The sequence below is a fragment of the Rattus norvegicus genome, chromosome 5 (assembly GCF_036323735.1).
Source record: "Rattus norvegicus strain BN/NHsdMcwi chromosome 5, GRCr8, whole genome shotgun sequence".
Taxonomy (NCBI): Eukaryota; Metazoa; Chordata; class Mammalia; order Rodentia; family Muridae; genus Rattus; species Rattus norvegicus.
Window position 1 is genome coordinate 162247827 of NC_086023.1, and position 12133 is coordinate 162259959.

Here is a 12133-nt window from a genome sequence, read left to right on the forward strand (position 1 = left end):
CCCTCTTTCCAAGAATACACACAAACCCTCTAGTGCTGGCTTTAGATGTTTTTATAACCCAGTTTTAAAGTATCCTGTCAATTGTAAAACCAACTGTTTTCACCCAAGTAAAAATAAAAATAAAAATACATTAAAAAAAAAAACAAAAACAAAAAACAGCCTGCCTGTCCTGACACACTCTCGGTGTACCAGCTCATCTTCAGCATCACTGGGAATCAAGAGTTAACGTTCTGCAGATCTCTTCTCCCCCACGTCAATGAAATTAAAGCCAGCATTAACAGTTTAGTAGTTTGTGCCAGAAAACTGTCTTTTACAAAGACTAAAAGGAACAACAGAGGCCAGACAGAACGTCCTATGGAGTTCTCCTCAGAGAAGGACCATCCTATTTGAATATCTCAGTGAAGCACTGCTTAAAGATTAACACTGATATGTGCAGACATGTGCATATAAAAATCTTACTTTGTCCAAAGCATGGTGGGTCCACAGAAGAGCCCATCCAGTCTTCTGTCTTGGCTGACTCTGTTTCCTTGTCTTCTTTACAGTAATCCGCCAACCAGGACTCCTTGGTACTTACATACTGATCTAGAAAGAATTCCATAAATTAAAAAGGGAGATGGAAAAAGATAAAAGGATCATATTAAATAATTTCAATTCAGAAAAATTAGCTTTTACTGAGTGCCTCCCTACATGTTGGGCCTAAGCAAGAAGCTGGAAATGTTGGAGCCTAGAGACAGCATTCCACATGGAAGAGATTAGAGCAGTCAAATGACCTCCTTCATGACGCCAGCCATGATGTGAAAGGCTAACGCAAAGACACAAATACAAAGCTGGAGAGCAGAGAAGAAGCTCATATTTATTCGGCTTTGGCAAAAGCAGGTGGTGGTGCTGTGTACACCGAAGTCCCTCTTAAAATGTGAATAGTGACTCAATGAGACTGAGGGCAGAGTGACACTCTAGGCAACAGGACTGGCAGGAGCAAAGACATTAAGTACACAGCACACTCAGGAACATTGACAGCTATGCTGTATTTTCAGTGCACATTCTGCAGGAGAGACATGGCAGGGATATCCAGAATCCAGAAATGTATATTTCAGGGCCACCAAAGAAACTGTTAGAACACATTGTATTGGCTTGACAATTCCCTAAACAAGCCATTTTCAGAGTTAAGTTGGTGTGACAATTGACAGGGAATAAATAGCACAGGGAGCTAACTCATTCTGTTCAAAGAATACCTTAAAGAACCACTCTGTAACTGGACATCGTGGTACATCTCTGCAATTCCACCCACGGGGAAGGCCGAGGCAGGAGAAGTGTGAATCTGAGACTAACCTGGGCTTAAACAGAACACCTTGCTTGAAAAACAAACAAAATTTCCTGTGTGATTAACAGAAGAGAATCTAACCTCATTTCTGGGATATTTAGTGAACCCTACTAATAAAACACTATGAGGAGGAAGTTTACCAGGACCATTTGTGTTCCCTAAGAAGCTTCAGCTCTTGCTTGGCCACTAAGAGCACAGGGGTTCAGCCATGATGAGGAAGTGTTGTCAGGCACAGGGCCAACCATTTGCCCACCTGGCATCCTTGTCTGCAGGCAAGAGACTCATGGTATAGAAAAGATGTCAGCCTACAACAGGCAGCTTCCCACTCACCTATCAGTACAGAAGTGATGTTGATATCCAGGCGGCGTTTGGCCTTGGCCTCTAGCTTCAGTCGAGGAGGATGGAGACGACTCGCTGCCTGCTGTTGCCAGGATACAGAGCACGGCCATGGCTCAATAAATGGCTCCCAGCCTGAAAGAACGCAGGAAATAAAACATCTGTTCAGCAGATATCAAGAGTTTATAGGAGAATACTGTTCATGGATGTTTAGCAAGGACAGACGACAGCTTAATGGCTCCAATTCAATCTCACAACGAAGGCACCACCTTCTGCTGTAGGTCATCCTGCAGATGCCTAGTGTCCATGGACAGGACTGGAAGAGCATGGCCACTCCCCATCATGCTCTTGTTGAGGAGATAGCAGGAAGCAGGGAGGGAGAACACATGTTGTGTTTCATTAAAGCTAGAAGACCTCTTCCTCAATCAAGACAGGAGAAAAAACGCTTTGGACTTAGGTTAGAAGAGCTTTAGCCAAGAGCTCCTACACCAACCCTGCTCACAGAACAATCCACTGCTGAACCAAGGCCATATCTGGAGGCTCATTAGCTTAACTTTCTCAAGGTTCTTGTTTCTTTGTTTTAATTTTAAAACATGCCATAGGTACAAAATGAATTATATACAATTTAAAAGAAATATCACAAGCACTCATGTAGCTATTCAACTTATGAAATGAGAAATCAGGCTGGGGATGGTGGCAGACACCTTTAATTCCAGAACTTGGGAAGCAGAAGCAGGAGGACTCTTAACTGAGTTCAAGGCCAGCCTAGTGAACACAGTAAGTTCCAGGATACAGGAGCTACATAGAGAGACCCCGTCTCAAAGAGAAGGGAAGTAAGGAGGACAGGAAGAGGAGGGGGGGAGGAGGGGGAAGAAGAAGGAGAAGAGGAAGAAGAAGAAGAGGAGGAGGGGGAGGAGGAGGAAGAGAAGCTATTAATATGCTTGTGTTCAACTTCACAAAATCATGAATACTTCTAAACTACATGAATTCTACTAATAGAATCTGTGGTTCGTTTGCATCCCAGTATGCAGTAGTGTCTTACTTCGCTTCTACCTGGAGAAGGGTAGAAACTTATACTTTGGGCCAAATGTTGTGGTGTAGGTCTATAATCTCAGCACTCAGGAGGCTGAGGCAGGAGAATTTACCTGAGTTCTAGGCCAGCCTTAACTCTTTAATCACAGACTAGTCTGAGCTAGAATGATACCTTGTCCCAAATCAAATACATAAACAAAACCATAGATGCTCAACTCTTCAAGACCAGTTCACTAACTTTTGAAAGACTTATAAGTATAGTCATATCACATCAAAAATACACTTTTAAAAAGTAGGAAATCTATGCTTGTGTTCCTTGTTTCTCAGTCTCTCCCCACCCCACCCTTGTTCTCGTCTAATGTACGCAGCCATGGGCCCTGGTAAACATAAAAACTTATTCTTTAAACAATACAATAATACACACTTTATACTGACCTGACAGAGCACGATTATAATAATCTCCAGAAAGGGTGAAGTGGGCATAGCCCTCAGGGTTAGTTCTTATGTGCTGAAGAAAATTCAGACCTGCAACACAAGCAAACCTCACTATAGAGCAGGAGCAAAGCTGCCCTCCCCAGACAAACTGCATTTCAAATCCTAGCTACAGCTGCTACTGACAGCCTCGGAGGGGAGCGCACATCACTACAGCAGTTCTGCCTACCAGGAAAGTCCTGCATGAATTTTCACATTTCATAACCAGCACATTATAAACACTGCATTCACATATTCTTATCTTGTGCTGGAGAGATGAATAAGTGGTCAAAAGCTGCTCTTTTAGAGGACCTGGGTTCAATCCCAGTTCCGAGGGATCTGATGACCTTTTCTGGGCTCCAGGCATACAGTGATACATTTACAGAGTTGTAGGCAAAACACCCATACATATAAAAAATACGATATATATTATTATCTTAATTGTAAGTCTTTGGCACTCCCTTAAGCACTGTACCTAAAACATGATCTCATCCCCCTCACTCCCCTCTACAACACACAGGTACAACTAAAGCCTTAGTAACATGAAAAGGTATTTCTCCTGAATGCATGGAAAAAGGGCAATAATAATAAAAGGCATGCCTTACTACATGTTAGCATATACTGCTTTTAACATATTTCTTAATTCTTTGAGAATTTTTACACAATGTATTTCAATCTTATTTTCCCCAATTCCTCCCTCTCTCTAACTCTTCTCAGATCGACTCTGACCTCTACAGTCCACCCCCACCCCCAAGAACATTGTAGTCTTTTTTCTATTTTAAACCCATCAACTTCAGTTTTAGCTGGCCACAGACTCCTGGGTGTGGGGCTATCCACAGCAGTATGGTTGACCAACCAGGAGCCACATCCTTTAAAAAAAAAAACTGTCTCTATGTCCCACAGAGACCATCAGGTGTGGGGGCTCATGAAGCCTTCTCACCCCGTATCTGTTCATAATCTTAAGATTACTGTAGAAAACAGTAAGTTAAATAATCATTCTCTACAGAAAAGACATTCACGCCAGCAGTCGAAACCCAGTGGTTTTTAATTGTACAGCCCTGAAAAGCACGGAGAAGGTTCAAGGATAAGATAGGCAAAGGCTGACCTCAAATCCCCAGAAGTGAGCTGCAAACACAGGGAGTGACAGGGTGTTCTCTACCCCCAACCCCCAACTCCCTCTCTATGTTTTTCTAGACAAGGTGTCCCTGTATAGCCCTGACTGTCCTTGAATTCCTGAACGCTGGGATGAAAGGTGTCTACCAACAACAACTACCTGGCAAGTGACAGGTGACTCTCACCAGCTCCCTCAGAGCCTTCATCCTAGCACACAAAATACGGCACTAAGGAAGAAAACTCCTTTCTGGGCCCCAGCCTATCAAACACAGACAAGTAGTTTGTTCACCACTACAGGAGATGCCACATGAGCCTTCTAATAGGATCCTGGTTTGGTTTTCAAGAGAGAAACAGGCAGAAACATTCTTCTGCCTGATTTTGTTTTAGAAGTCCCAGGTGATTCTATTCACCACTGTTTATGTATGGGGCGGACAGGGTAACTCAGCTGGAGCTCTTGATGTGAGGGAAATGTTATCAGTGTCAGTTTCTCCTATTCCTGAGCTACATATGGGAAATAAATACAACAATCTGGACAACCCATCCTTGTACACACTGACAGTGTCCTACTTTCCTTGACTATCCCTTAAGACCTCATAGCCATGTCCTCAGGAATGGCTCACTCTCGCCTTGAGTGCCTGTCTCTCTAACCCTCCTGCTTAAGTGTACCCTAAAATACCTTTACTAAGCCGCATCTCTGCTTTGTTTAAAAAAAAGAAAGAAAGAAACAACTCTGGCTTACACATTTAATTCCAGTCCTCAGGAGACAAAGGTAGGCAGATCTCTGAGTTCGAGACCAGCCTCATCTATACAAAGAGTTCCAGCATGGCCAGGGCATGAGAACCTTTTCTCAAAAAAAAAAAAAAAAAAAAATTTTTTTTTTCTGAAAAAGCATCTTTTTACCTGCATTATGAAGTAGAGGGGAACAAGAATACATGGAAACCTGAAACCTGAAAAAGCAGGCCCTAAGATAAGACCAGCACTGGGTTGCAGGACAAGCCCACAAGTCAGGTACACTCACGGGAGAAGGTAAGCTCGGCCAGGGGCACATCACAGTCCATGCAGTCATCAATGAAACAGATGCACACACTTTCAGCCTTGACCTCCACTCCAGAGATTCGTGGAGCAGACATGGCCCCCTGGTTGTCTCTGCTGCTGGAGACCAGGGACAGCGACTTCAGGGGCTCTGCATTCTTAAACAGCCAACTTGCTGCCTTCTTCAGCTGGCCTTCAAGAAAACCAGAAGGTGTAAGGTCCCACTACTTCCCAAAGCATTACAAAGAATCTGTGAGCAGCCCAAGAGAGCCGTAATCCAGAAGGATCCTTAGGCTGGGGGAAGGTGCTGGGGCACACACAGGGTAAGTTCCTGGTTGTTGCACATCTTCTACTCAAGTTGATAACACTTTTCCTGCTCTGACTCCCAAGGCCCCTCCTGTACCACCTGTGAACAGAAAGGTGAGGAAGGGGGCAGGAGTTGAGGAGCCCAGAGTCTCAAGGCCACTTTGTATGCAAGTTTCATCTCCACCCAAGTTCTACTCATACTGATGTTAACTGTCCTCAAATGTCTTACTTTGTACATAGTTTGATTTCACAATTACAAACTCCCAGAGAGCAGAGAACAAAAATGATTGAGCTCTTCCTCTCCGTCTCCCTTTCCCTCTCCCTCTCCCCCTCCTCCCTCTCTCTCATGTGTATTTTTATATGCGAGAAAGAGAACTGTTAATACCCCTTGCCTAAATAACAAGCGTCCTAACACCCTCTTGCCAGCAAGGGGGAAAAAATAAGGAAGGGACAGAGATAAAGGCAGAATAGAAGAAGGAAGAGAAGGAGGGAAAAAGCAATGTCATTCCAAACTCAGAACTCAGAATGTGAGACAATTCACCTGCTTGAGAGTCTATGCTCTGAAGCAAGCTGACCCCGGTCTTGACAGGTTCTAAGCTTTCCAGCTACTGAATACAGGACAATATACTTGATCTCTGTACCCTGCAGCACTTAGAGGAACAACAGAAAGAGGAAGTGGGTTCTCAGAGCAGAGCATCCTGGCTTTAAGCAGCTGTTATTTTCACCTTGTCGACAAAAGGGACTAAGTGGCTTTAGTTCAATCACAATGAAATCCAAAAGGTTTGTAGACCGTGGAAGAAAATGTGTTTGAATAGCTAAAGAAGGAATAAAAATCATGGACATGATGAAGTATAAATTTAAATCGAAAAGCAAAGACGACTGAGTGGAAACTAAGCCGAGGGACGCAGATAGCTAGCCCACCCTCACTGTTTTCAAAAGTAAAGGGGCTTTAGCAGGTACAGTGAGCATCTCTATACACAATATGCTGGTGTGCGGCCTGGGCACAGCATTCTAGAAAAGAATGTGTTCTCTGCAGGAAAGAGCTACAAAGATACCACAGATATGTGCATAGCCTCATGTGTGCATAGCCTCATGTGTGCATAGCCTCAAGTGTGCACGCACACACACACACACACGCACACACACACACACACACACACACACACACACAAAGAAAGAGAGAGAGAGAGAGAGAGAGAGAGAGAGAGAGAGAATACCAAAGTACTGAGTCAGCCTAGGTGTCCATCAGCATGACTGGGAAAAGAATGTATGGTCCAAGTGCACAATGCAGTAATTCAGCCACAGAAAAGAATGAAACGATGTGTTTTAGAAAAAGTGGACACAAATGGAGACCATCACACAAAGTGAAATAACTTGGGTCCAGAAAGACAAGTGTCACATGATTTCTCTCATTTGTAGATCATAGATTCCATATAGATACCCCAAATCCCAAATCCCGTTTGTAATATCACAGCTCCCCACTCACTTACACATGAGATTCCAAGGCCACAGGGACACTGCAAGCATAAAGCAGCCAGCCCTGCAGCTAAGCAGCGGTCCCACTGCTGGTACACACTCTGGCTGAAGCATCTGGGAAGACTAGCACAGATCTATAGAGAGAAGACTCTTCTGACTATAGATCTCAGCAACCTCAGCACAGGGCTTCTCTGAACATTGTTTCCTGACTAAAAATCTTTTACCTTGCCCTTAAAGGATGCACTTTGAAGCTTCTCTTGGGTACCTCTGAATCCCACGGGGCACTGCTCTCTGTTTTGGGCCCCCTTTTAAGTTATAAAAGGGCTACACAAACACAAGCTCTGCCACACTGTGTACTGAGCAAGTAGCACATAGACTATGGTTATGTTAGCCAAAGGATGACTCTTGTCTCAGGCAGGCTAGAGAACCATTCTACTATGCTACTCAGGACGGCATGAGAGTTAGTTAAAACACATAACTGTGTAGGATTGTCGATTTAATTTTCTTCAGACGAGGGCTGAGCTCAAATGATGGGAACCATGGAATGGTAAGACCACATTTAAGAAGGAGCCTGCCATGAAATCTATCAATAAACAAAATGCAGTGTGGGCCAGGGGCACAGATCCACGGGAGAGCACTCGTCTAGCATGTACTAGGCCCTAGGCTTAATCTCTAGCACTAAACTCTGTGTTGCACACATACACATATAACACCTAGAAAGGTAGAGAATGCACCTATGTGGAAAGGCTGCCAGGAACCACAACTTTGGCAGTTTTGCTTTTTCTTAAAATAAACAAAAGGCAGGGTATGGAGTACAACGGTGGAAAAACACAGAGTGCAGCGGGCCTCAGTAGAAAGGACACAGGCTTCACATCAGACAGACCTCTCTTTAATGCATGTTAGGTCAACAGCAATGGATAGACTCAGACAAACTTGCTTCACCTGTCTGAGCCAGTTTCCTCATCTGAAGTACAGAGAATAATGGCTATTTCTAAGAGCTAGGAGACTCCACAAGAAACCCAGAGCCAGGCTGGGGACAGGCATGGAGCTCAAAGTGCTTGCCTACTGGGTTCCATTACCAGCACTGGATAAACAAGGCAAGGTAGTTCACACCTGTAATCCTAGTGCTAGGATTATAGAGATTGGAGGATCAGGAGTTTTAAGATCATCCTGGACCACATAATAGGTTCAAGGCTGACTTGGGCTACACAAATATCTGACACAAAATAAAACAAAGATGGGTTTTGTCAGATGGCTCAGTGAGTAAAGGCACCTGCTGCTAAAACTGACAACTTAAATTCAATCTCTAGGACCCACATTATAGAAGGAGACAACTAATTCCAAGTTGTCCTCTAACTACCAAGTGTACCATAAACATACATCCACACAGGAAAATATATGTAATATATGTATATTTGTTTAAAAGACCAGAGACAAAGCAATAAGAGCTCAGCACATGATCATGGCCATGACCATCAGAGCCTTGGAGCCAGTACTATTACCAACACCACTAATAACTAGGACTAACCGCTACTTCAAAGTACCAGGTATTTATCCACGGCCAGGGTCTCCTACTGGAGCGCCACAGGGAAGGAAGCATTAGCACTGAGAGGCTCAGTGACTTGCCCAGGGTCCTTTAAGAGCAACTGATGTGTGGAATAGGGAGAATCTGACCCACACAGCCAACTCCAAAGGTAACCTCCTGATCACAGAAAACCTTTTATTGGATCATAACTATGGCCAAACCAAAATGATGTTCAGTCCCACCCCCTCTTCAAGATACAAAGGGCTCCTTGAACCCTCTGTCTGGTGGAACTGAAGGGGAAATAAGGAAGTACCTGGTCAAGACAAACAGCAGATAATGGAAGCCACACCCAAATTACCTTGACACACCAGAAGAGCCTTGCGACAATCGTCCATGCTGAAGCCCAGCTCCTGTAGTCTAGCCAGCTGTAACTCTAGGAAACAATTTCATACACATTACTCTACAGGCGGATGGAAGGGGTGACAAATACCATTTCCTTTATGAAGCAAAATAGAGCTCTGAGTGTAGACTTCTAACAATGCACCTTGAACTTTTCTGTCATCCCCTTATGTTTTGGTGTTAAGAGTAGAAGACCATCATTTAGTGGGAACAGCACCACTTCAGAGTTTTCAGAGGAAAAGTCTCAAGTTTTGAAATTAAACTTGAAGGTGAGCCATACAACTCCACAAGGAGCTGAGGGGAACTACCTGCATACTGCAGCAGTTACCACAGGGCATCTGTTTCTAATTAAAAAGGTCATACTTATGGTTTACAATCATACTTAATGACAGTTAGACTATGAACAATTCAACTGTGCATCAGAAAATTGGAAAAGGTTAAAATGGGGTACGGGGTGTTACTAGTATGGTGAATAATTTCCAGCACCACAGAGACTGAGGCAGGAGAACTGGCATAAGTTTGAGAACAGCATGGATCATGTAGGATGTAGCAAATGCAGGGACAGTCAGGATGTAGAGTAAAACGAGAGAGAGAGAGACAGAGAAAGAGAAACAGAGACATAGAAACAGAGACAGAGACAGAGAAACAAAGACAGAGGGAGAGAATGAGTATTACTAAGAAGACTGAAGGGTTTCCAATTTGACACGTACCCAAGACAGGATCTAAGGTATGCCTTGACCCTTCTCTGACATCCTCTCCAATTCGAGATGCCCCTGGCAGATTACTGCTGACAGAATCTGCCTCCAAGGCTGCAGAGTCCGGTGCTGCAGCACTAGCTTGCTCTGGGATGGATTTTGCAATGGCAAGGAACAGCTGAACGTCATTATAGGAGAGTCTGATATCCAGGGCTTGTAACTGAATCTAATGGAATGTAAAAGGTAGCAATGGTTCTTAAAGTTGCTTTTGGCTTTGAGCCCACATATCACTCAAACAGAATTCCTACTTTATGTCCCAGAAGTCCAGATATCTTTATAACCTTCTCATTTAAAAGATTGCGAAGATGTTGAAACTAAGCAAATGATGATAAGGTACTATAATCTCAGCCATCAGATAATAGTCACAAAACCGAACAAAATTTAAAAAGAAAACAAAATACTGAACTAGGATTATTACTAGAGCAATTAATATCACACAAAATAGGAATATAGCGAGGGGTAATGATCACCTATTGGTAACATTTTACTAATCCATTTTACATAGTGCCATTACATTTTTTTTTTTAATCTCTGAAATAAACTGATCAACTGTGATGGGTAACTTTGTCAACATGACACAACCAATAATTACCTGGAGAAGACTCTCAGTGTGGGACTGACTGTATTGAGTTGGCCTTTGAACATGTCTAAGTGGGTGTGTCTTAAGTTAATTTACATGGAAAGACCCAGTCCACTGTGGGTGGTACCATTCCCTAGGCAGGAAGTGCTGAAGTATGTGAGAAAAATCAAACAATTATGATTACACTAATTTCTCCCTGCTCTTGACTCAGGATATAATGTAACTAGCTGTTTGAAGTTTCTGCCTTGACCTTTTTATAATGTTGAACCATAGCCTGGAATTGTAAAATGAAATAGCCTTTTCTCCTCTAAGTTGCTTTCCTTCAAAATATTTAATCACAGCAACAGAACTGAAACTAGAACATCAACAAAGTAGAGCTCTTTGCCCTCGATATTGCCAGCACTCAGAGATAGAGGTAGGAGAATTAGGAGTTCCAGGGCAGCCTAAGCTACACAGATCCCCATCAATAATAATAATAATAATGTTAATGATAATAATAATACATTATTATTAATAAAAATAACAGTGAATAAAATATTTTTCTTTATTCAAACATAGCCTGACTTGGTCAAGTGTGGAACCACCATTTCTGAAATGCACACCTCCTCAGAGGTAAGCAATACACTCCACTGGCGAGTGCAGCACAGATGCTGCGAGCAGGACTACAAAGGGTGCACAGGTCTGGAAGGAGCCTTATTCACTCACTCAGTATTTTCTAGTGAGGTACTGGTGAAACTGAAAAGCAACAAGACTTTCTCTATTGGCTCCCCATGATCCAAGTGAACCGTTCAACCATTGTCCTCTTACAAAAACCACGGAATACCTGGCTTAGAAAGACTGCTCTGTGGTTCAGAGCATGTACTGCTCTGTCAGAGCATCTGAGTTCAGTTTCCAGCACCTGCAGTAGGCAACTTACAACTGCCTATAACTTCACCAATTTTTTCTGGCCTCTATGAACATTCAGACAGACAGACAGACAGACAGGCAGGCAGGCAGACAGACAGATACACACACACACACACACACACACACACACACACACACACACACAAAGAACAGCATCATTATCACCCTCTCCTGCCTGGCTTCAGCTTCAGTTGTCACTTTCCTGAACACCTCTCAGTCCCAGTGAGATCTGCTTCTGCCCTAACTCAGCTCCTGGACGTGGAATGCTTTCCTCCTCTGCTGGCTTATACCCTATCTGCCCCTGGACTCCTGAATCCTGTCGCACTCTACCCACAAGGAATATTCCTACCTTTGTTGTACTCTGCTTTCTGTCAACTTTCACAGATTGATACTAGCAATTTAAAGTCTTCTATCCTTTTCCACGTGGCAAGACCCTAGGTGACATCACATTTATTTTACATCTACTAAGGCACCTACAATGGTGCTAGACTGAGTGCCTACACAGAGAACCTACAGTGCATCCATGGGTTGGACACGGCTCAACATTACCTCTAGAATGGGTGGGAAGTCTTCACTGTTGAACGCATCCATCAGCCCAGAACTATTCTGGTAAGAAGAGTTCCCTACCAGCTCCACTTGAATTTGAACAGGATCCACAATTGAAAGAGCAGTGTCCTGCTCATTCCCTAGTCGGCATGAGAACACCTAAAAATGAAACACAGTAAAACAAAGATTACAACTTGCCTTTCGAGGATCTAGCACTTAGCAGCACCAGTGGGCTGTCTCAGGAGCAATCAGCCCTCTCACAAGACCTGAATCAGCTACTGAAGTAAACACTGTAAAGATCTGGGGCTGCCACTCTAGCCTGTGGCCAAGAATAG

General features: G+C 43.5%; 2 protein-coding genes across 9 annotated transcripts in view; one reads left to right on the plus strand and one right to left on the minus strand.

Annotated features, from left to right (window-relative positions):
• Nucleotides 1-12133, plus strand: part of LOC103692519 (60S ribosomal protein L9 pseudogene) — a 1198372-nt gene that overhangs the window by 633081 nt on the left and 553158 nt on the right. The gene's annotated exons all lie outside the window — the stretch shown is intronic.
• Nucleotides 1-12133, minus strand: part of Vps13d (vacuolar protein sorting 13 homolog D) — a 225390-nt gene that overhangs the window by 134095 nt on the left and 79162 nt on the right. For 7 of the 8 annotated variants that reach the window (XM_006239351.5, XM_006239353.5, XM_063287848.1 and 4 more), the window contains 7 exon segments: nucleotides 11802-11957; nucleotides 9722-9932; nucleotides 8971-9045; nucleotides 5292-5498; nucleotides 3125-3214; nucleotides 1652-1792; nucleotides 460-582 (listed from right to left, as the gene is read on the minus strand). In XM_006239351.5, coding sequence (XP_006239413.1) covers nucleotides 460-582; nucleotides 1652-1792; nucleotides 3125-3214; nucleotides 5292-5498; nucleotides 8971-9045; nucleotides 9722-9932; nucleotides 11802-11957 — 1003 coding nt within the window. 8 annotated transcript variants of the gene reach the window in all.